Source organism: Oryctolagus cuniculus, chromosome 9 (assembly GCF_964237555.1).
Source record: "Oryctolagus cuniculus chromosome 9, mOryCun1.1, whole genome shotgun sequence".
Taxonomy (NCBI): domain Eukaryota; kingdom Metazoa; phylum Chordata; class Mammalia; order Lagomorpha; family Leporidae; genus Oryctolagus; species Oryctolagus cuniculus.
The window spans coordinates 118,339,655-118,365,010 of record NC_091440.1 but is presented as its reverse complement, the minus strand read 5'-3'; the positions used below and the strand labels follow the sequence as shown (position 1 = coordinate 118,365,010).

Sequence of the window (25,356 nt, the reverse complement as noted above, 5' to 3'; positions counted from 1 at the left end):
ATTTCAAATGTTGTATTTGTGCCGAATTATCTATGCTTATTGCGCGAGAATTTTGCAAGACTTGGGGACAGGGGCCATGTATCTAGATGTCATTCTCTCTTGAACACAGAGAGGGAAGCCAACACTGAAAACTGAAATAAGGAGAAAAAACTTCTGAACGACCCCGTTTACTGGTTTTCATGATTTGACGGCTGAACAATCTACTATAGGGCAAAGCAAACGTAATCACTCCGAGTGCCTCTATTTCTCACCATGTGGGAAATTCGTAAGAATCAACCTCCCATCTCTTGCTGATCTGGGTGGTTAACTGACTGCTTGGCTTGGAGCAAAGCTTGCTCCCAGTGCACAGTTCCTTCAAACGTCTGATTTATCACACCCAAAGCTTTGCTGGTCTCCTCAAAGGAACATGAGGCTTGCTGAAGGTTTTTGTGATTTTCATTTCACATTCTTTGTTGGCACTGTTACTTCTTTTGTTTTAAAAAATGAAGCCTCTCACTCGTCCTTTGCTTAAGCGTGGGGAACAGCAACTTCTCTTTTTCCCACTGTTCTGTTGGTGATTCCTGATGGATTATAATTAACAAATTAAAGTAGGCACAGTGGCACAGCAAGTTAAGCAGCCTCCTGGGACACCTACTTCCTGTCTGGGAGCATCTGGTTAGAGTCCTGGGTCCTCTGCCTTCATTCCAGCTTCTTGGTGATGGATTAGGGAGCATTTGCATGGCTTTTCAAAAACTCACCTTATGATCTGTATTTTGATTTATATTTGTGTTAAACAGATTTAGCTATTTTTACCAAAAATATTGGCTAACTCTCACATTACATAACCTCCAAAGCTAAAAGAAAACTAAGATCATAAAATTTTTAACTCGGAGTTTCCCAACCAACATATCATTTGTGCAAGCAAATTAGAGTGTGATCTAAGTATTAATGTCTGTAAAGTGGAAAAAAAGATAAATGTATTATTCAAATAATAAATATAAAAAATAGAGGCTAGTGCTGCGGCACAACTGGGATTCCAGCATTCCAAGTGGGTGCAGGTTGGAGTCCCAGCAGCTCCACCTCCAATCTGGCTCCCTGCTAATGCTCCTAGGAAACCAGTGGGAAATCTCCATGAAGCTCCTGGCTCCCAGCTTTGGCCTGGCCCAGCCCTAGCTATTGTGGCCATTTGGGGAGTGAAGAAGAGGATGGGAGATCTCTCTCTATATATCTATCTCTCCCTCTCTCTCCAACTCTGCCTTACAAGCAAATTTAATAAATATTTTTTTAAAAAAGAAACATTTGAAAGCTCAAGAATAAACTCAATTTTAACACTATGTCTAATATTCTAAAAAGTTCATTCACAATAGCTACAAAGATTTAAATACTCTGGAATAAATTTAACCAAAGAGGTGAAAGATCTCTACAGTGAAAATTGCCAGACATTCAGAAAATAAACAGAAGACTCACACAACAAAAAATGGAAAAATCTTCCATGATAGTTGATTGGAAGAATTACTATCATCAAAATGTCCATACTACTGAAAGCAATTTACTGATTCAATGAGATTCAAATCAAAATTCCAAGAATATTCTTTGCAGATCTAGAAAAAAACAATGCTAAAATTCATATGGAAACACAAGAGACCTTGAATAGCTACAACAATCTTAAGCAACAGAAAGAAAGCCAGAGGCATCACAGTACCAGATTTCAAGAAGTACTATCTGGCAGTTATAACCAAAACAGCCCTGGCCCTGGCACAAAAGTAGATATGCACACTAATGGAACAGATTAGAAACCCAGAAATCAATTCATGCATCTGAAGCCAGCTAATCATTGACAACTGAGTTAAAACCAATCCCCAGATAAAGAACAGTCTTTTCAACAAATGGTGCTGGGAAATTCAGATCTCTGTATGCAGAAGTATGAAGCAGATTCCTTATCTTACGCTTTATACAAAAAAACAACTCAAAATGGATCAAGGATCTAAATCTATGACCTGATATCATCAAATTACTAGGAAAGAATAATAATAGAAACTCTGTAAGATGTTGGTCTAGGCAAAGAATTCTTGGAAAAGATCTCAGAAACACAGGCAATAAAAATATAAATAGACAAATGGGACTACATCAAGCTGAGAAGCTTCTGAACTGCAAAGAAAACACTCAACCAAATGAAGAGGCAACCTACAGAATGGGATCAAAATATTTGCAAAATATGCAACTGATAAAGGATTAATATCCAGAATCCATAAAGAGCTCAAGAAGCTCAACAACAAAAATAACAATCCAGTTAAGAAACGGCACAGGACTGGAATAGATATTTGTCAAAAGATGAAATTCAGTGGCTGGCACTGTGGTGTAGTGGGAAAAGCCACCGTCTGCAATGCTGGCATCCCATATGGGTGCCAGTTGGAATCCTGGCTGTTCCACTTCCAATCCAGCTCTCTGCTATGGCCTGGGAAAGCAGTAGAGGATGGCCCAAGTCCTTAGGACCCGGTACCCACATGGGAGACCTAAAAGAAGCTTCTGGCTCCTGGCCTCAGTCTGGCCCAGCTCCAGACATCAGGGCTATTTGGGTAGTGAACCAGCAGCTGGAAGATATCTCTCTGTCTCGGCTTCTCTGTAACTCTGCCTTTCAAATAAACAAATACATCTTTAACAAAAAGATGAAATTCAAATGGCTGAATATATACACTATGGAATATTACTCATCTGCAAAGAGGAATGAAGCCCTTTCTTTCACAACAAAATGGATGCAACTGGAAGCTATTATGCTAGTGAAATAAAACATTCCACAAAAGACAAATTTCCTAGGTTTTCCTTTATCTGTGGTAATTAGCAGAGTGCAAAAATACAAAGTATAATTATTTGCATTGCAATCTGCATAAAATTATTCCTGTGCATAAACTTAGAGAAAATGGCAAAAAAAGTTAATGGGAAATGCCTGTTATTAAAAAAAAGAAGTGCCTGGATTTCAATTTCTTTTTGCGATGAAATGAGCCTATTTTTAATTGGGTTTGAAGGACTGTAATATCTTTTTGAAAAGATATCTTACATGATTATTTTCTAATATTTTTAATTCATGTAGCTAGCATTTGTATAGGGCAATTTACCTAGGTGTTACATGTGTTGGCACTGTAATTATGTCCCCCATGATAGGCTTCCTGATAGCTATTTGTACACTTCTGATCACCCCTCTGATTACCAGGGCTCATCTTAGTGCCAGGTAATAGACATAGCATGTATGATGAGTGAATCCATCTTGATAACTAAATGAAATATAAACGCAGCTTATTATTCATATAATTTTTTATTTTTAATTATGTAGTCTCAACCTAAGTCTACATAGTATCAGATATTTTCACATCTTACTAATATGCTTGATACCATTAAAATGTGGTATTTGCTTTAAATTTATCTTGAATCAGGTTTAATTAGGACACTGCACCTCAATTCACAATAGCTAAGATATGCAATCAACCCAGATTTCCATCAACTGATGACTGAATGAAGAAAATGCGGTATTTATATAAACTATGGAATACTCAGCCATAAAAAGAAGGCAATTCTGTCTTTTGCAAAAAAAAAATGTATGCAACTGAAAATCATTATGCATAGTAAAATAAGTCAGTCCCCAAAAGACAAATACCATGTGTTTTCTCTGATATGTAGTAGTTAATACAGATTGCGAAAAAATGTACAGGAATGAAATGGACATCCTGTGATTCGACTGCTGTTTTCAGTCCTTGTTTATACTCTCGTGGAACTCTGGCCTTTCTACTTACTACTTACTGAATACTACATTAGTGGTGCATCAAGCCTGTGATTACAGAGTTGACTGAAATTATGTTCTGCAAAAATTAAATTAAAAAAAGAGGAAACAGGAGGGTGACTGAAGGAGGGAAAGAGGCAGGAATCAAGTATGGTTATGTTCTTAGAATTGCACCTATGAAACAGATGGAGCCTGTTTTCTTTATATTAATAAACTCTTTTAAAAAAGAAATTGAAATGGCCAAAAGACACATGACAAAATGCTCAGGATCACTAGCCATCAGGGAAATGCAAATAGAAACCACAATGAGGTTTCACATCACCCCAGTTAGAAATAGAAATATATATAGAAATCAACAAAGAATAATTGCTGGCAGGGATGTGGGGGAAAAGGGATCCTACTCCACTGTTGTGGAAGACAGTATGGTGATTCCTCAGAAGTCTGATTATGGACCTACCATATGACCCAGCCATTCCACTCCTGGGAATTTACCCAAACAAAATGAACTCAGCATATGCAAGAGTGATCTGTACCCCTTAGTTTACTGCAGCTCAATTCACAATACCTAAGATATGGAGTCAACCCAGATGCCCATCAACTGCTGACTGGATAAACAAATTGTGGTTTATATACGTCACAGAGTACCATTCAGCTGTAAAGAGAGATGTAATTCTGTCTTTTGCATTGAAATGGATGCAACTGGAAACCATTCTACGTACTGAAATAATACAATCTCAAAAAGACAAATATAATATGTTTTCCCTCATCTGTGGTACCTAATAAAGTACAAAAAATATAAAACATATGACCAAAATTGACATGTTGAGATCTGATTACTGTTTACAGTCCTTGTCTCTGCAGTTGAGGAACAGTGTTTTTTTCTTCTTAGTATTTGTTGAATTTTTTACTTAGTGGAGGGTTAAACTTATGAGTATAAAACACACTGAAAGTATATCATTGTAAAATTAAAAGGAACAATAAGAAAGGAGGGAGGAGAGAGGGCGGGAGTGTGGGTAGGAGGAAGGGTGGGGCGGGAAGTATCACTATGCTCCTACCTCTGTATATATGAAATATTTGAAATTTGCTCCCTATATAAATTTTAAAAATTCAAAAAATAGTTCACAAAGCTCTAAATCCCTTCCCATTTCCTCACTGCCATATAACATCAACCTATTTACAAGTCTTACACATACCGGGGTGCTCAAAAAGTTCATGGAAAATGCATATCATCTAAAAATTATTCATAGATTCAAAATTTTTTGCACTAAATAAAACTTGATTCGATTTTCCCACAAGCCATTTGAAGTCATGTATGTGTGTTCTGATATAAAACAGGTTAAAAAGGGCTGGATAATGTAGACTTATTTGAAATGACAGAGACAGAGACTTCAGGTAACTTCAGAAAAGCAGTGTAACCATTAAGCAGGTGAATCCTGGTGTGAGGTGGCATCAAGTTTACTAAAGTATATTTGTCTTTAGTAAATATCTGAATAATAAATATGCATCATGTGACTCTTCCTAGGAATGCAGTGATAAGTAAAAAAAAGTCCCAGCTCTCCGGGAGCTCCCAGTGTTTTGATGGAGAAACTAAAAAATCACAATCAATGAAAAAGAAGAAAGATAAGTGACGTGATTTCAAGTCACAGGAAGCATAATAAAGCAGAGGCTGGTGGACAAAGCAGAGAAGCTCTTTAGATAATCCAGTCTGTGTAGGCTTCTCCAGGGAGGTAACACTGAAAACTAGGCTTGGTAAAATATGGAAGTCAGTGAAACGAAGTCTGGGGAAGAATATTCCATTAGGATGGATCTAGCTGGGGCATGTCAGAGGTCAGCGAGACGTCAGTGGCCGCTCAGCAGAGAGGAGAACCAGAAGGGAACATGGCCCAGACGGGGCTGTGTGGGCCCACGCCAAGGTTTCAACAGCAGCGTCTTAAAAAAAGAGCCTCCCGGCTGGCGCCGCATCTCACTAGGCTAATCCTCCACCTTGCGGCGCCGGCACACCAGGGTTCTAGTCCCGGTCGGGGCACCGGATTCTGTCCCGGTTGCCCCTCTTCCAAGCCAGCTCTCTGCTGTGGCCAGGGAGTGCAGTGGAGGATGGCCCAAGTGCTTGGGCCCTGCACCCCATGGGAGACCAGGAGAAGCACCTGGCTCCTGCCTTCGGATTCAGCGTGGTGCACTGGCTGCAGCACGCTGGCTGCGGCGGCCATTGGAGGGTGAACCAATGGCAAAGGAAGACCTTTCTCTCTGTGTGTCTCTCTCTCTCACTGTCCACTCTGCCTGTCAAAAAAAAAAAAAAAAAAAAAAAAAAAAAGAGCCTCCCAACAGTCATTACTCTAGTCAATTCCTTGATTCTTTTAATGGCCAACTGTGTGTTTCGAATATTTTCTATTTTTTTTTAACAGAACTGTATTTCAAAACCTGCGCGAATATGGTGTTTCTATCTTCCCACACTGTATTTTGTAAAACCAGCTTATAAGAACTATATGATCTATTTGGTCATAATTTTTAGTAGCTGCCAGCAGATAGTCTTGGAAATTCTCGATTCACTCTTCAATACAAATTTCAAAGTCCACATGGCCATTAGCGTTCTTGGAATTCACGGATCAGCTCAATTTAAACAAACAAGCAGACTTTAAGATTCCTAGGATGAAATTTTACGTAAAACTGAAACACAGCAGAAGGGCTTTGCCGCCTTGGTACTACTAATCTACATATTTTGAATTCTTCTAACAAGCATGAATCTTGGCTACAACTATGAGAAGCAGGGATGTGTTTATCCTGTAGGTGAGAAGATAAAGATGCAAGTTTACATAAAGTTTAAAAAACAGAAAGGACTAGAAATGCCACAGGAAGTGAACACATATTTACATGTATTAGTCTTCTGTGGGATGGAGAGATAAATGCAGATACAGGCTGGGCAGCGCTTACACAAAAGGCTTGGGACCAGAAGTGCTTCCGATTTTGGTGTTGGTTGGATTTTGAAATATTTGCACAGATTTTACAAGTTGAGTATCCCAAACATCTGAAAAGCTCCAACTTAGATATTTTGTCATAAAAATGTTCAACCTGTAAAGCCAAATATCCTTTCTCCCTATAACAGATACGAGAGGCTACAGATAAATTATTTCAGACACAGGAAGAGGATTCTCCAAAGGAATCAAAGGAAGAATCATCTTTGCAAAACATCAAAAAGAGATTTTCTAAGGTGCTTTAAGCATAATCAGGTTGAAAGTTAAAGGAATGAGTATTATGAATTTTAGAGTCTCCTCCAATTTATGTAGCACATTTACACACACACACACACACACACACGAGTGAAAGGGCCAGATAAATACACATTCTCCCAGAGATATTTATCTTCATTTCATATTTGTGAAACTTTAAGAAATTCCAGGAAAAAGACAGAGCTCATGAAATATAAATCTCTGAATGATTCAAACTGTCCCAATGTGAAATACTTAACACTGAAACACTTAAAAACAAAAAAATTAAAAATACAACTTAAAAAAAAAATCTAAAATACCAACTCCTTTGAGTAAGTCAGCCTGTAATTCCTTGTTCCCGAGAGCCTGAGAAAATGTGTGTCAAGACACAAGGAACTTGGGGCAATCAAAGGAAGAAGATAAACAATACTGGAGGGGAATTATTTAAGTGAATCCATCTGTTTTGTGCTATAAAACTCTCTCAGTTCCATTTTAATTGAACAAGAAAGGAACCAGCTTGTCTGATAAATATGTGCCTCTTTTCCATGCCTACAGGAACATCGTCAGCCTTAATATTTTTCCAAAACATAAAATGTGTCAAAAATAAAGAGAACACAAAATCAAATCTAAACAAAATCACAATATCAAAATTAAGTTTTATGCCATTTCTAATTTTCTATAGGAAAAACTCAGTCTAGTTTAGAGGTATAGAGACATCAGTACCATTATATCAAGCAGTCCATATTTACAAGAACTTGGATAAGAACTACTGCAAATCCAGCAACTTTCCAATAGCAGATTTTTTAAAAATCGGAGTGGTATAATCTTAACACCCCATTTTCAGTAACTCACACTCAAAAGTGAGATTAAAAGTAGTGAGATTAAAAATACAAATTATATTTAAATCTCTTGTTCTGCTTTAATCAAAGGACTGTTATGTGGTATCACCCATTCATTTTATATGAATAATTGTATGAAACTAGGTTGTATTCAGCTATCTGAAATTAACACAGATTTACTGAGCCAGAGGACACTTTGTTTACTTGACTTGTGCAAAGAACAGATCTCATTAGTCCCCTCTGGAAACAGGTCATTAATCTTTCCATTTGCCTATTCTGTATAGCTGCTTCCCCTCAATTCATCGCTTGTTGCTCTTACATTTCTCCTTTTACTCTTCATCAGATTCTGCTTGCTTATGCTCTTTGCCACCAAAAGGGGGCTTTTGGCCAGCGCCGTGGCTCAATAGGCTAATCCTCCGACTGCAACGCCTGGCACCACAGGTTCTAGTCCCGGTCGGGGCGCTGGATTCTGTCCCGGTTGCCCCTCTTCCAGTCCAGCTCTCTGCTATGGCCCGGGAGTGCAGTGGAGGATGGCCCAAGTCCTTGGGCCCTGCACCCCATGGGAGACCAGGAGAAGCACCTGCCTCCTGGCTTTGGATCAGCACAGTGGGCTGCCCGCATCGGCCATTGGAGGGTGAACCAACGGAAAAAAAGAAAGACCTTTCTCCCTGTCTCTCTCTCTCACTGTCCACTCTGCCTATCAAAAAAAAAGGGGGGGGGACTTTCCCCAGACTCTTTCCACATAGTTGTTCCCACAGTCATCTGCATTCAAACATGGCACACCTACGTAGCCCCACCAACCCAAGCAGGGCATTCAGGAAGGGGCACAGGCTTTCAAAACAGAAGGACACATTTGACCAGGGAGAACTGTAACCTAATTCAACTCTCTGGTTCTTGATGGATATTTTTCTCCCTATTGGCAGACTTCCAGGGATTTGTATAATTGAAGTCAGCATGCATTGGATGTAAGTTATTTTATAAGCATTTAGCTCTTCTGTAACAGCAGTCCAAACAGGTCCCAAGGCAAAACTCCCTCCCAAGTAGTCACGTTGCAGAGATCTTATGCACTTGATGTCAAGAACCTCTCTCTGTGGCAATAATTCCTGCCATCTGCCCCTGTGGAAGCTCACCTGGGCGTTGTTTTCTTTTGCACTCCGCCCTATCTTCGGTCTTATGAATGGGGCAGTGGGACCCAGGAACATGAGAATGATCCATCTTTTGTGCTGGTATGTCCACTGTCTGCCCTAACCATTATTTTCAGCTTCAGGTTTTTTTTTTTTTTTAAGATTTTTATTAATTATCTGAGAGTTACAGACAGTGAGAGGGAAAGAGAAAGAAAGAGAGAGACAGAGACAGAGACAGACAGAGAGGTCTTGCAGCCACTGGTTCACTCCCAGATGGCAGTAATGGCCAGAGCTGCACCGATCCAAAGCCAAGAGCCAGGTGCTTCTTCCTGGTCTCCCACAAGGGTGCAGGGACGCAAGGACCTGGGCCATCTTCTACTGCTTTCCCAGGCCATAGCAGAGAGCTGAATAGGAAGAGGAGCAGCCGGGACTAGAACTGGAGCCCATAAGGGATGCCGGAGCGGCAGGCGGAGGATTAACCTACTACGCCATGGTGCTGGCCCCAGTTTCAGCTTCTTGACTTTAAGTTTTTATTTGATTACTTAACTAAAGAGAGCAATCGAGAGAAAGAGAACCAATCCTCCTATTTTCTTGCACTCAGGCAAGGACAAAACAAAACAAAAAAATCCCAATACAAACTGTGCCAATTTGCCATTATCAACTTTTTTTCCCAGTATGAGATCACTAGGAAAAAAGAAGATTGGGGACTCATGCCTCAGTTTCCTCATCTGAACCAACTTTGTGACCTGCTCAAGGGTAATTTAAAAATTTCATTTCTTGAGGAACATTTCATTGTCAGGTATTTTAATTCTGTCTTGAAAAAAAAATGCCTTGAAAAACTACCCATAAATCTGGAAATTGTATTACTTATGCAGTCACGTTTATTTGGATTGTCCCGTGGTACTCCAACTTGTTTACCACTATTATTAGATTCTGGACTTTCTAATATCATCTTCTTTAATATTTCCATTACATATTCCTTTGGTGAAGATGAGGTAGGTAGAAAAGTGTTGACGTCACTCAAAATGTCACTCCTATTTCTGCTGGATTTTCCAAGTATACAATTTTAGGTTGATTTATTATATTCTCTCAGAATGTTGAAGACAATCCATGTTCTGACAATTTTGCTCTCAGACTGATTTCCTTTGATGAAAAGGTAACTTGTCTTTTCTCTGGCTGACCCATAGAATATTTTTTTGTTTTGGTTGTTGGGTAGTTTCACCATTTTGTGATGGGTGAGTTTCTTCTTTTTTTTTAAAAGATTTATTTATTTTATGTGAAAGAGTTACAAAGAGAGAGAAGGAGAGGTAGAGATAGAGAGGTCCTCCATCCACTGGTTCACTCCCCAGTTGGCTGGATGGCTAGACCTAGTCCGATTTGAAGCCAGGAGCTTCTTCTGGGTCTCCCACACAGGTACAGGGTCCCAAGCACCTGGGCCATCCTCCACTGCTTTCCCAGGCCACAGTAGAGAGCTGGATTGGAAGTGGAGCAGCTGGGACTTGAACCAGCGCCCATATGGGATGCTGACTCCACTGATGGGCAGCCTCAATGGCTATGCCACCGCGCCAGCCCCACATGTAAGTTTCTTTGCATTTATTCTGCTTCTCTGCAAATATTTTATGCTCTCATCTTCTACTAAATGTATGATGATATATATTAGACTTCTGATTCCTTGTCTTATACCTCTAAAAAAATTATTTTAAGATTTGAAAGTGACAGAGGGCCAAGAGTGAGAGTGAGACAGAGAGATATTAAACCCCCTGGTTTACTTCTCAAATGGCTGCAACAGCGAGGTCTAGGCCAGTCTGAAGCCAGGAACCTGGAATTCCATGCAGGTCTCCAGAACTGAGTGGCAGAGGCCTAAGTACTTGGACCATCTTCTGTTGCCTTCCCAGGCACATTTGCAGGGAGATGTATGGAGGGATCAGCTAGGACTCAAACCCAAAATTCCAATATGGGATGTCAGTGTCACAAGTGGCAGATTAACCACTGTGCCACAAGGCTAGCTCTCTGAAAATCATTTTTATTTTACAATTTCTCACCTTGTAGCCTTCTGGATAATTTCTTCATATTCTCTTCTGTTGAGTTTACTCTTTCTCTTTAGTGGTCTATGATGCCATTTAACCTATCACCTATCCTTGATTATAAGACCAAAAGTTAGATTCAGCTTCTCTGTTATTATGCCTTTTCTCATTGCTATTGGTTCTATAATCATGTTTTTTCCTATAAACATGTAAATATTAAAATTAAATAACACAGTTAAGTATTTACATTGAAATATCTCAACCTTTCTAGAGATCTAAAACCATTTTGTTGTTCCTGTTGATTGGAACAGTGTTTTCCAGCGTGTTTACAGCTCCTGCTTGGACGCTCTGTATTTAATCTGTTAAAATCCCATGACCTTTAACTGGTGATGCTTTCCTTCAAAAATTCATGGCATGTAATTTTGTAGAGAGCCAAGGAATTCTACAGACCCAGGACCATCACAGTGGCCTTTAAGAGCCTTGGGTTTAATGTGGAATTATCAAATTCAGTTCTTCCACCTTGCTGAAGTTCCAGATGAGTCTCTGTATTACTGGGATAATCTGTATTTGCCCACAGGGCAATCTCAGTTGAAGCGTTTGCTTCCATTATTCTGCATTGCCTGGCGCTAGTGAAAATTCAGTTCTATTTCAGGGTCATTAATGACTTCTGTGTTTTAAAGTGTAATGAACGTCTCTAAAGAGCAGAGAAGTTCAGATGTGTTGCTGGAAAACCAGATTACCAAGAGTTTATTTCAGTGATGTAATTTTAATAGAACTGTATTTTTTGGAGGAAATGTCTTCCTGAACTGAAGAGTAGAGATTTACGCAAAGGAGGTGACAGTTTCAAGGAATATCCAGTATAATGTGCATAATTAAAGAAAGTTTTATGTTTCCTTTTCATGATGAAAGAAACAGCAGAAATCTTTCCTTAAATTGGATCCCTGAAAATTAAGTTTATATTTCAGGATGGGTGTTTGACACAGCTGTTAAACTCCCGCTTGGGATGCTCATATCCTGTATCCAAGCGCTTTGGTTCAAGTCCTGGATCCACTCTCCATTCCAGATTCCTGCTAATGCACATTCCGGCTGTGTAGCAGAGTCCCCCACTCACATGGGAGACCTCGTTGGAGCTCCCAGTTCCTAGCTTTGACTGGGCCCAACCTCAGCTGCTGCTGGCATCTGGGGGAGTAAAACATAAGCATTGCCATTATGAGGACTTCTACCTGTAGAAGTAGAGGCTCTGCTGCAGTTAGCCTGTAGTAACCCCATGATTCTCTGAGAACAAATAGAAAAGCTGAGGTCAAAAATAGGAAAATGATACCAAAGCAAACTGCCCACTTCTTAGGGACCAAGTTCCCAGGCAGAAGAGAACCTCAGAAGGGTGAGCCTAAATCCTGCCAAGTGTTCTTCCCTTCAGAGCATTATTTACTGACTATTGGCATGGACAGGAGGCCTCACATCCAGCCGAAGGGTGCAGCTATCAGGGAGGCAAGCCAGTAGAGCTTTTAGCAATGTCACGAGGCTGATGATACAACAGTTGGAGTCTGGGGCTGCCATGGCAGCCAGCACTCGAATGTCTCATATCTCAGTGCAAAGGGGGTAGCTTTTCCCCAAGAGCTGTTCGGTGAATTCTTAAACTGCTCAAGAAGAGGATGAATAAACTAAGCAGGAAATAGCTAAAAACCTCATGAAAGTTTCCTACAATGTTGAGAAGTAAAACTTTGAAGTTAATGCTTTCAAGAAGTGACCAAAAAAAAAAAAAAAATCCCAGGCTGTCAGTTGGGATTTTAGAAGAGCAATTAAGTGACAGAATTTAACAAAAACTGTATCTGAGACCCTCATCAAAGAAATCTTCCACCAAATCAGTTCATTTTACCTAAAACTTTGTTGTTAATGTTGACATCAGGATTACTTGTTGCAGATAATCTATAATAAAACTTTTCCTCAAACTCATATAGATATCAACCTCTTTTTTTTTTTTTTTTTTGACAGGCAGAGTGGACAGTGAGAGAAAGACAGAGAGAGGTCTTCCTTTTCCGTTGGTTCACCCCCCAATGGCTGCTGCGGCCAGCACGCTGCGGCCGGTGCACTGTGCTGATCCGAAGCCAGGAGGCAGGTGCTTCTCCTGGTCTCCCATGCAGATGCAGGGCCCAAGGACCTGGGTCATCCTCCACTGCACTCCCAGGCCATAAAAGAGAGCTGGACAGGAAGAGGAGCGATTGGGACAGAATCCAGCACCCCGACTGGGACTAGAACCCAGTGTGCTGGCACCGCAGGCAGAGGATTAGCCTATAGAGCCGCGGCACTGGCGATATCAACTTCTTAAAACAGACACTAAAACTAAACTTGAAATTTTTAAGATGATGCTTCTAAAATTATCCTTAATTATGACACTAATTTCCTGTTCATTGAATAAATTTAAGATAAGAAACCTGGTATAACAACCTTGAAAGAACCCTTATCATCATATAAAGTAGAAATTTAAATAACTAATTGGTTACTGAAACTTCTTATTTTTCGAACAATGAGCCCTAAGACATGTGAGTATAGAGCACCCTTAGGACATTTCAACACTGAAGGTTTGGTCACTGCATGGTGCACAGGACATGAACACTTCCTCCAGGAAGTCACTTACCTGGTCGACTCTGCTTCTTAACCTTTACATGGTTAGCGGCAGAAACAGCATAGGACGAAGAGAAGGATCTGCTTTTGGTGAGGGTCATCATCATGGGGTTATTCCAAGAATCAGGACTAACAGCACTGTAATGACAGGATTCAAAGACAAATGAAGACATTATTCACCCACTGTTGGGGCAGATACTGCCAGAATAAAACCATCCTTCCCATAACGGACTTGTCAGTCTGAGTATTGGTACAGGTTCAATGACAAAACCTCTTCACTAGCAGATGACAAAATAGGTCATCCAAGCTCAATTTCTGTGGCAGGGATACTGTCACTCATCATACATACTGGGCTAACAAAAGAGAAAACACAAATTTCTTATTTATCCAACTCTAAGAATCAACCGTCTCATTCTCCTTCTACAAGTGCTCTTCCAAATGCTCAAGGAAAAATGGAAAGATCAGTTGATTTTGGTACAAAATTTTTTTAAAACCATATGTACAACAGATCTGCAAAAAGCTCATGGAAAACATGAGAATTTGTGTGGTTTTCTAAATTTGTTGCAAGGAAATAAACATCTTTTCATCCAATTTTAAACTTTCCCCCCAATTTTTATTTATTTTGTTTTCATTTTATTTGAAAGAGGGAGAGACAGAGAGAAGAGAGATTCTGCATCTTAGTTCACCCATAACAGCCAGGGCTGGGTCAGGCTGAAGCCAGGAGCTCGGATCTCAATTGAGGACGCTTTGGTGAGTAGCAGGGACCCCAGTACTTGAGCTATTGTCTGCTACTTCTTAGGGTGCACAGTAGGAAACTGGATTGAAAGCAGAGTAGCCAGAAGTAGAACCAGGCCCTCCAGCATGGGATGTAAGCATGCCAAAAAGCAACCTAACCCCTGTGCTAAAAGCCCATGCCTCAATTCCATTTCTCATGAACTTTCTGATGTATCCTCTGAGACTCATGCTCCTCACACATTTTCTAAACTAAGCAGATCACCTGCCTAAGATGCAGGTGAACCTACAAGAGCTATACATGTCCTAGTATTTACTTCAGGGCTCTTTAGCACTTATTATTCTTCATGCATCTACATCTAAAACTTAAAACGCTTATAAAATCATTCGAAGATCTACTTTTCACACTATTTTCTTCTGAAGGAAAAGGTTAGCAGCAGGCCTTAATCTGATGATTTCTGTTTGTCAGTGATCCTCCAGAAAGATGGTGACTGGTCAGCCGAATCCACTTGTACACACGATAGTGATGGACTTGAAACCAGCCATGCTGATGGTACTTACGAAGATGGAAGATGTCATGGGGAGACTTCACTGAGAGAATATTTACTACAATGTATAGGGGTCATCAAAATGCTAACTGAAAATGTGAATTATCTTTTAATTTCATTTCCTACAGACTTTCTGAAGTACTCTCATACTTGGGGGTCTATAGGTTGCTTACTGTAAGTAAATCTACAATTAATAGATCTATGAAGGGCTGAGCTAGAGAATATAATGTAAGCCATGTAATTAATGGGAAATAAATCCTGAAGGCTTTACAAACTGAAACATCTCTGTGTGTATTGTTCAAAACATTCCATGTTATTTTTAGTATATGTGCTGCTGAAGCGAGCACTCCATGTTAATTTTAAAACAGAATTCATCCTAATGTGTGAGAGAGAAGAATTTAGTAAGCTGACAATTTTGTACTGCTCCAAGAGGAAAACATTTGGCCTGCATTTTGATAATGCCTTTTTTTAAAAAAATATTTATTTATTTATTTGAAAGTCAGAGTTACACAGAGAGAGAGGAGAGGTAGAGAGAGAGAGAGAGAGGTCTTCCATCCAATGGGTCATTCCCCAATTGGCTGCAACAGCTGGAGCTGAGCCAATCTGAAGCCAGGAGCCTGGAGTTTCTTCCAGGTCTCTCATGAAGGCGCAGGGGCCCAAGGACTTGGGCCATCTTCTACTGCTTTCCCAAGCCATAGCAGAGAGCTGGATTGGAAGTAGAGCAGCCGGGTCTCGAACCAGCGCCCATATGGGATGCCGGCGCTTCAGGCCAGGGCGTTAACCTGCTGCATCATAGCACCGGCCACTGATAATGCCTTTTAAGCACAAGCAAATTTGGTACTGAGTAAAAAAAGGTAATTTTCATCAATATAATTTGACAATTTGATCTTCTTTCAACCTAATCTTGGCAATGTAAGCACAATGTGCGTGGTCTGTCTGGATGTTTTATCGTAAATGAACCTGAAATTGATGGAATTATGGGGTCATAGATGTATGGAGATTGCTGTAAAGGCTGTATAATTAATGGGGAATAATTTTGAGAGAGTCTGTAACCAAAATGGCATTTTTGGGGTGAGCAATATGCAGGCACTGCTAAGAATTTCACATCCAAAATACAAACCAGTACACGTGCTAATGAGGAACCAAAGTACTTTTGGGGAACTGCACCAACAGTCTTGGATCTCTCAAAGGGAAGAATGCAGAAAATGTACTTACTGCTGCCTGGGACCTTTGATTATTGATATACCAGGCAATAGAGGCAGCGCATAATTTTTTTTTTTTGAGACTGATACAACATGCTGACATTTGCATCATTTCATTTTTTTCCTTATTTCATTTATAAAGAGATTTTTCTTTTATCCAGGATCCTTGTATTTGTTTATTTTTAAAAAAGACTTACTTATTTATTTGAAAGGCAGAATTACAGAGGCAGAGGCAGAGGCAGAGGCAGAGAGAAAGAGGTCTTCCAACCTCTGGTTCACTCCCCAACTGGTTGCAACAGCCAGAGCTGGGTCGATTTGAAGCCAGGAGTCAGGAGCTTCCTCTGGGCCTCCCCGTGGGTGCAGGGGCCCAAGGACTTGGGTTATCTTCTGCTTTCTCAGGCCAGAGCAGAGAGCTGGATCAGAAGTTGAGTAGCTGGGACTTGAAACCAGGTGCCCATATGGGAATGATGGCTCAGCAGGAGGTGACTTTACACACTATTCCACAGTGTCAGCCCCTCCTAGTATGTATGTATGTATGTGTGTGTGTGTGTGTGTGTGTATATATATATATATATATATATATATATATATATTGACAGGCAGAGTGGACAGCGAGAGAGAGAGAGAGAGAGAGAGAGAGAAAGGTCTTCCTTTACCATTGGTTCACCCTCTGATAGCCACTGTGGCCGGTGCGCTGCGGCCGGCTCACCGCGCTGATCCGAAGTCAGGAGCCAGGTGCTTCTCCTGGTCTCCCATGCGGGTGCAGGGCCCAAGGACTTGGGCCATCCTCCACTGCACTCCCTGGCCACAGCAGAGAGCTGGACAGGAAGAGGAGCAACCGGGACAGAATCCAGCGCCCCAACCGGGACTAGAACCAGGTGTGCCGGCGCCGCAAGGCAGAGCTCTGATTAGCCTATTGAGCCACGGCACCGGCCTTCATGTCCTTTAAAATCTCATCATAGGTATTTCACAAATGGCTGAAATTTGGATAATCATAAGATCAAAGGATACTTTGGACTTGACAGGTAATTACACCAGCTTTTGCCTTATGGTGCAAGTCTGTTTAAACTCACTTGCTGGACTGATTAACTAATAAGATTTACAATGAAGAATTTTTACATAATGTGCAAATGAACTAAATATTTTCAGTGTTCTATATATTATACAGTACGTTGCTACTTTTCCATGTAGACTCATAAAGATAAGACTTTAACATCAACTGAATTTTTTAATACAGTATCTCAAAGAATACATTATGAAGGCTAACTCAATATTTGCCTTCAATTTTATTCAAATAAAATATTTAAAATATGCTCATTTTGGGGCCGGTGCTGTGGCGTAGCAGGTAAAGCCACTGCCTGCAGTGTCAACATTGCATATGGGCACCAGTTCTAGTCCCAGCTGCTCCACTTCCGATCCAGCTCTCTGCTATGGCCTGGGAAAGCTGTAGAAAGAAGATGGTCCAAGTCCTTGGGCCCCTGTACCTGTGTGGGAGACCCAGAAGAAGCTCCTGGCTCCTGGCTTTGGATCGGCGCAGCTCCAGCTGTTGCAGTCACGTGGGGGACTGAACCAACAGATGAAAGACCCCTCTCTCTGCCTCTCCTTCCCTCTCTGAAACTCTTTGAAATAAATAAATAAATCTTAAAAAAATGCTCATTTTGAAAGGTTTATTAAGTTCCATGGTGGAGTACCTATGAAGCATGAGATTTTAACAAACTCAAGATAAATAAATAAATCCTAACCATGTATACCCTATTCCTCATGGAATAAATATCACTATTATAATACTAACAAAATATAATATCAATATTTCTACTATTTGTCTATATATAAATATACACAGACTCATTACAGGTCATAGGTTCCCTCATACACTGTGTGATTCTCATGGTATTTTCAGGTCTTCATTGACCCTTAGTTCTTGATTCCAGTTTAAGTTTCATAAACATGTAGTAGTAACTTGGATACTAGAGAAGAAATCAGCATAGGGAAACCTGTTCTTAATTCCCTTGTGCTGACACAGCAGAAGAAAACTGTACACGGGCCTGCAATGGGAGAGCTCCACCTTTCTCACAAAAGTGGTGTTAGACCCTTATTCTCCCCATTCCTAAAAGTTTCCTAAGTCCTAAAAGTTTTACCAGTAACCATTGTCTTTTATCAAGTTTACAACTGCCTATGCCTGCAATACAGATTTACAGGGGTCTGTTCCAAGGTTCATTTAGAATTATTTAGTGTGATTTATTTTAGCCTTTCCAACTTCTCTAAAGCCTGTTTTTTGTTTTTTTTTTTTAAAAAGACACCAACTTGTATCCTGCCATCTAATTCACCTCTTCCAGCTATGCCTTTGGTACCCTCAACCTAATGATTCCTTGTAGCGGGCATGTTGACTCAGGCAGGCTAATGACTTCCACTCAGAACACACATTAATGTGTGAAAGGACTAAGGGTATTCCAATTCACAGTCCAGTGTCCCTGACTGTCCTTCAAATGACCTGGAGTAAGTCACCCAGCTAGATACTCAAAGGGTCTAAGTCCGTACCCTTTTAAATTGTTACTTATCACCATTGTTCTTTATTTGGTCACTGCAGTCCTCCTAGAGCCCCAATACAGGAAAATCACAGAGAGAAATAAATAAAAGGGCTAGTGGGAAAGAAATTCCAGAGCAAAAATTCAAATGGTCTGGAAATCAATCAGCAGTGTTAGCAATAGGTCTCCTAAGTAAAGAGGATTTTAACTTTGGTTTAAAATCAAGGGCAAAACTAGCTGTATTTAGAGGTGGCACCATCATTATGTACTCATATATGGGTCACCCCTGAGGTCTCAAATTCTACTCATTTCCTCATAAGGCTGAAAATGCAATATCACTTTCAGATTTTCCATCAGGACTCTTTATAGGACAGTGAAATTAAGGGGTAATAAATTAGACAATGGGAAAAACTATACCAAGGCAACACAGTTGTGAGTATTTTTAGGGGAAAGAGAATGAGTAGAATCATGTGCTATTCCTTATCTCTTCTGAAAATATTTGAGGTTGAGCATCTTATAAGCAAAATGGGAGGATCCTTGGGAGTTAAGTTCATAAATGTTCCTGGAACCTTCTTCCTAATGATTCCACTTTCGGCTCCCAATTTCATTTAATTAACTAAAATAAGAGAAGAGGATGGGAAATGAGATGTGACCCGAAGTAACAAAGAATAGAAAGAATGAAGACATATTTGAGAAAGCAGGAGTGGATTTTGGTAGAATCACCTAATGGAAAGAAAATCACAAAACATTTGCTATGCAATGGCAGAAAACTTGGCAAAGGGTGTTAGTCAAATAGTCTCTTGAATCATACACACTGAGAATGGTACTCATTTTCTTAAGAAGTATTTAACAATAATAGTATTAACCACCATTTATCAATGTTTGCTGCTGCTGAAATTGGCAAGTCAGTATTTTTACAGAAAAATAGCACCAGTGTCTTCTAATTCCCAGTGCTGGGAAGCATTCTTGAGACAGTGACTTAATTCTTTCCTGTGATGCATGCAGAAGAGTCACAAAGTCCAGGTTACAAGACAGAGTCGGATTACACTGATACCTGTCAGAATCATTCCATTTTGTTCCTGATTCTATAGATTAAAATATAAACCTTAATATGGAAGAAATCAAACATTTTCCATCAAGAAATCTAGAACGTTCAGCAGTCATTAATTATTTTGAATTGGGGCTGGCGTTGTGGCATGGTTAAGCTGCTGCCTGAAATGTCAGTATCCCATATGGGTGCCCGCTCGTGTCCTGGCTGCTCCACTTCTGATCCAGTTTCCTGCTAAGATGCTTGGGAAATCAGCCAAGTGCTTGGACCCCTGCTACCCACATGGGAGACCCAGATGAAGCTCCTGGCCACACCGGCTTCAGTCTGGTCCATGCCTCACTAATGCAGCCATTTGGGGCATGAACCAGCTGATGGAAGATCTTTCTCTCTGTCTTTCTCTGTCTCTGTCTCTTCCCATCCCCCTCAACTCTGCCTTTCAAATAAATAAATCTTTAAAAAAGTTATTTTGAATCGAAAGATTTCTATTTCTCAGGCAATCTCCGCATTGTGTTGGTATTGCAATCCTGTAATTCAACAAAGATGTGATCATTAGTCATTCATCAGGTTATTAAATGAAATTGAGACATACCTGTGTGTGTGTTTCAAAAATCTTAGATCATATGGTCTCATAATTTTAATTCATTTAAATAATTTTATTTAAATTATTCTAAAATAGAAAAGGATAAACTCATAGCTCCATCTAACCCCACTTCATTAAGTAGGCATTTTCTTCAAAATTTGTTTTTGGATATTAACATTACATTTTATTTATCTTTGTTATTTCTTGATTTTAAGTTATTTTGTAAAAATGAGACAAATGTACTAAATAAAGTTTAATTTAGCAGACGTTTGAACCTATCCAGGTATTCTTCAATATGATAGTCCTTGGTATATGTTGATCTACTTCTCTATATGCTTTTCTGCTGCTGCTACCTGGTTAGCTAGCTGATCCAGTGGCCCAGCAGAATCTACCTTTATTTGCAAATGTAAGATTGGATGTCTGATTAAGGGCCTCAGGATGAATAATAAAGTAGGTGAAATCTAGTCTGGCTCAGTGCTCTTCATTCAAGGTTACACTGGCAGGTCAAGCTGCCCATTTATATTTAAGCCCACATAATAGAGTTTAAAGCTAATTTTCCAAATGTTAATCCCTACATTGTTCTGCATTTAAACCACACACCTTTTCCATGTTCAAAGCTGGCTCTAACCAATGGTACAGGTACTTCAAAATGTTCATGAAAAATGGGATTAAAGGTTAATTTTATTATGGTTCAAAATTTTGAAGTCCATGCATATGAATATGAGAGGTTTTCAAAAAGCTCATGGAAAATGTACACTACAGAAAAAATGATGCACAGATTTCAAACATTTCGTACACCAGAATAACCACCTTTTCATTCAATTTTCATTCAATTGAATTTTTCTTATCCTGGTCAGTGGGCGGACCTCCCTTCTGCTCTAATTTGCCACTCCCTCTCAGTAACTAACTTCTCTAAGAGATAAAATTCAGGAGAAAGATTGTCTAACCTGGGCGAAGGTGCTTCGTGGAGTTTGATGCTGGCACTACGGTCCCTCCGTACTGGTGCAGGCTCCAAGGTGGGCAGACCTGTTGCAGAGGTGGTGGTTGTCCAAGTGGATGAAACTCGTCTCAACAAGCCAGGGGGCAAACTCCTTCTGAGGCGCTAGAAGGGAGTGTTGATTGTATTACCAAGCACATTTTATATAACCAACTTTTATGTAATATAACAGAGGGAAAGGAATTTTTAATTATAAGTGAATGATTAAACTGCACTGGCTGAATAGCATCTATGTAAAATTAGGTTGCTTGGGGGTGGGCATATAGCCAAGAGGTTAAGATGCCCTTGCCCCTTATCAAAGTCTCTGGGTTCAAGTCCCTGCCCTAGCTCCTGACTCCAGGTCCCTGCTGATGCAGACCCGCAAAGGCAGAGATGATGGCTTAAGCAACTGCGCTCTGGCCGTGAGGGAGTCCTGGACTGAGTTTCCAGCTCCCAGCTCTGACCCAGCCAGCCTTGCTGGGGCCTTGCACCCCATGGGAGACCAGGATAAGTACCTGGCTCCTGGCTTCAGATCAGCGCGGTACGCCGGCTGTAGCACGCCGGCCGCACCAGCCATTGGAGGGTGAACCAATGGCAAAAGGAAGTCCTTTCTCTCTGTCTCTCTCTCTCACTGTCCACTCTGCCTGTCAAATAATAATAATAATAATAATAATAATAATAATAATATCTAGGGAGTCTTATTTTCAAAGCTTTCACAAATATGGTATTATAGGAACAAGAGTTACTTATTACCTCTAGGATAACTTCATAATTCACCTATACACACATACTGTATTACTTATTATGAACAAAGATTTTTCCACAAAAGTCACCTGCATGGATTAATTTACATCACCTTGTTCAACAGTCCATACTCCCAAGTATCGTGCACTGATAGTATCATGCACCAATACTATCTTGGTAGACAAGTGATAGGAGATAAGTTTAGGAATGTCTCTTTTTCACTGAATGCACCACTCTCTTTTGGAAACTATGACTCACACATCGTGAGATAGAGGAAATATAATCAGTATCACATCCTCTTAAATGAAGACCTTGGCAACTTACTGTTGCTTTTCTGGATTACTTCTCTCATTGTAAGAGTGAAACACAGCATAGGCAGTGAGACAGCAGTATGCGATCTTCACCCTCAAATTAAAGTGAGGGGACTCTCCTAACATAACATCACCAGCAGTCATAATAGGTAGAATCTCAATCTCATTTTATTTGGGGCTAATTATTCCTCCTAAACCAACTGTGTAGGCAGTTTACAAAGATGCATTCTGCCTTCCTAAGACGGTATGAACTTTGAGATATGTACAGCACCTTGAGTTCAAGAATAGCTCTAATATTACATAGTTTCCAGTGTCTCCCGAAGATGTGAATGGGCTTCTCAGAAGGTAACTCAGTAGTGAGTCAAACATTGGTAAATACAGATTTCTTCCTAAAGTCTGCCACTGACCTCAGGTCTGCTTTTCAAGACCTAAAGAGAATGAGTTGCATCTTTCTACATGTCTTTAGTGTTATATCATTCTTAGGAACACCTTTTCCAAGAAAGTGGAAGTCTGAAGGAAGGTATGTAAATACTTAGTTGATTAAAATATGGAGACCACACTCCTTGGTCAAGAGACACACCACAGCAGGGGCGTGAGTGTCATGGACAGACCTCCAGCTCTAACGGACAGCTACTTCTAACTAAACAACGTGTGGGGGTGGGTATCTGAACACTTTAGTCTTAAATATTACTTATTTGCATCTAACACTAACAACTGAACTTGGGACAGGATCCTAATCTCAACAACTTTTATATACTTTGTATCTTATACAGGTTGAGTATTTCTTACCTGAAATGCATGAGACCAAAATTGTTTCAGATTGGCGAGGTGTTTTTTTTTTTTTTCAAAGAATATTTTCATCAAACTTACCACTTCAGTAGCCTTTTTTAAAAATCCAAAATTCTGAATTTTTGGAATGGGATATCTAAGGTGAAGAGTTTCAGATTTCAGAGTTTTTCAAATTAGGGATGCTCAAATTATAAGGTATGAATCTATATAAATCACTACGGTCATCTTTTACTGTAAGTAATCTACAATTAACTAAAACTGCTCTGAGTGCTAACCTTGACATGTTTGAGAAAGCCATGAAGGTATTTTGAATGATTTCACAGTAAGCAAAGAGCAGAAAGCCTTTGAGTTTCAGAAGTCGATAGGTTTAAACAGAAGCTACATTTGAATGGAGAGAGATTATTGCCTGGTATTTTTGGCTTCAATATCCTTATCATCGAGAATATAGCCTGGTATGCAGAGGCATCAACTAAGAATTTCTTGAGAGCTTCAATAAACAAGGTAATAAAAAAAAAAGCTGCATTTTCTACTTACAGAAAGCTATCAAGAGTAGGGACAGAAGCCTTTATGTTTACATTTGTATTGCTTTTGCACTGTGATCAGTTATCTTCCCCACCAGCTGCTATGAATGCAGGCGGGTTTGGGGTAAGACAATTACAAGAGAAAGGGACACTCTACAGGAATGTCATCAGCACTCACCTTGGGAATAGCCAGCTTGTCTTTGTCAGCGCTTTCTTCAGAGTCGGAACAGGTATAGTTTTCACTGAAGGCAATGACAGGGTTCAGCCGGGGCTTGTGTACGGCCTGGAAGGTGAGCTGTGTGCTGAGCAGGTTGCTCACTGCCCGCAAGGACGTGCATACATTCGGTGGCAGAGAGGGGTCTGCCAGGAGGTCAGTAATGAGACCATGAGCCTCGCCCATCACAGCTATGTCCACAGTGATACTGGTTCCTGAAGACTGAGACACAAAACCAAGACCACGTCAGGGCAGCGCGGGCCTGAGGCTGGAAGCACGCACAATTCAAATGGGCTTTTTCCCTGAAAATCAACCTGAGTTGACCGTTCAGTAAAATTCAAGTTACATTTCTACTTTAAATTCTGCTAAAACTGGCCTCGCTGCCACTCTTAGTGTGTTCATGACACATTTTTTAGTGCTATAACTTGGAGAGGGGTAGAGCATAGTTGAAGACAAACAGTTTTGAAAAGTAAGAAAACTCAGAACTGGGAAAACATCTCCTATCAGTCATTCCTGATACATGGAGGGAAGGCACTTGAAAAATATCATGGAGCAATGGAATTAAACCATGAGCTTACTGGTGCAAAAAGTTTTGATATCCACACATAGCTTTTTCATAATACACATTTCATGAACTTTTTAAATAACTCGCATATTATCTAGAAATAACATACCATAAAATTAATGTGACAATAAACCAAATTTCATTTTAGTAATCTTTCAATGTGATACTTGAACATGGGATATGATAATTATTCAACTAATATTAGAGACAGACACTAAAAAGAGCTCAATTTATATTTAAAATCACAATATGTCACCCTTCATGCAGTTGGTAAGAAAGGTGATTTCAGTTCTGGAATCCTGTGATACATTTGCTCATTCTGACAAGTTGCCCATCACAATAGCGTCGTTGTTCTGGACTCATTGAAGAAATGAGAAGCTCAAGAAACAGAACAGAATGGCTGCCCAAGCTACTGGTCAGATAGAATATGGGCGAGACAATGCAAAACTAAGGGAGCTCATGGACAGAAGCAAGGTCAAGAAGGCAGATGAAGCCTAACAGCAGAATGCCAAGGATGCCTTCTATTGGAAAGCTGCCAGGTGAGATGTTCAAGGAACCCACATCCAACTGCATAACCCAGTAAATGATCCAGTATGAAGGTTCTAGAACCAAGTCTTGACTACTGACTACGTCACTTTCTATCTGGACTAACTGTGGCAACTTACTAAACTCTGCATGCCATGATTTCTCCATCTGTCAAAAGGATAGAATAATCATAGTATCAATCTCACAAAATAATTATAAGAAATAATATATGTAGGGCCAGCATTCCAGTGCAGTGGGTTAAGCTGCCACCATGTGACAGCAGAAGCCCTGTGAGTGCTGGTTCAAGTTCTGGCTGCTCCACTTCCAATCCAGCTGCCTGCTAAAACATCTGGGAAAGCTACAGAAGATGGTCCAAGTCGTCGGGCCTCTACCACTCACATGGGAGACCCAGATAAAGCTCCTGCTTTGGCCGGGCCCATTCCTAGGCTGCTGTGTGTGTGTGTGTGTGTGTGTGTATAATTACATGTAATAATAATACTGGTTTCTTTTCCT

General features: G+C 40.2%; 1 protein-coding gene across 3 annotated transcripts in view; it reads right to left on the bottom strand.

Annotated features, from left to right (window-relative positions):
- PDE3A (phosphodiesterase 3A) overlaps nucleotides 1-25,356 on the bottom strand; it is a 335,640-nt gene that overhangs the window by 55,321 nt on the left and 254,963 nt on the right. For all 3 annotated transcript variants that reach the window (XM_008259572.4, XM_051850837.2, XM_070049451.1), the window contains exons 3-5: nucleotides 23,718-23,975; nucleotides 21,146-21,300; nucleotides 13,577-13,701 (exon numbers count right to left, since the gene is read on the bottom strand). In XM_008259572.4, coding sequence (XP_008257794.2) covers nucleotides 13,577-13,701; nucleotides 21,146-21,300; nucleotides 23,718-23,975 — 538 coding nt within the window. The remainder of the gene's footprint in view (nucleotides 1-13,576; nucleotides 13,702-21,145; nucleotides 21,301-23,717; nucleotides 23,976-25,356) is intronic.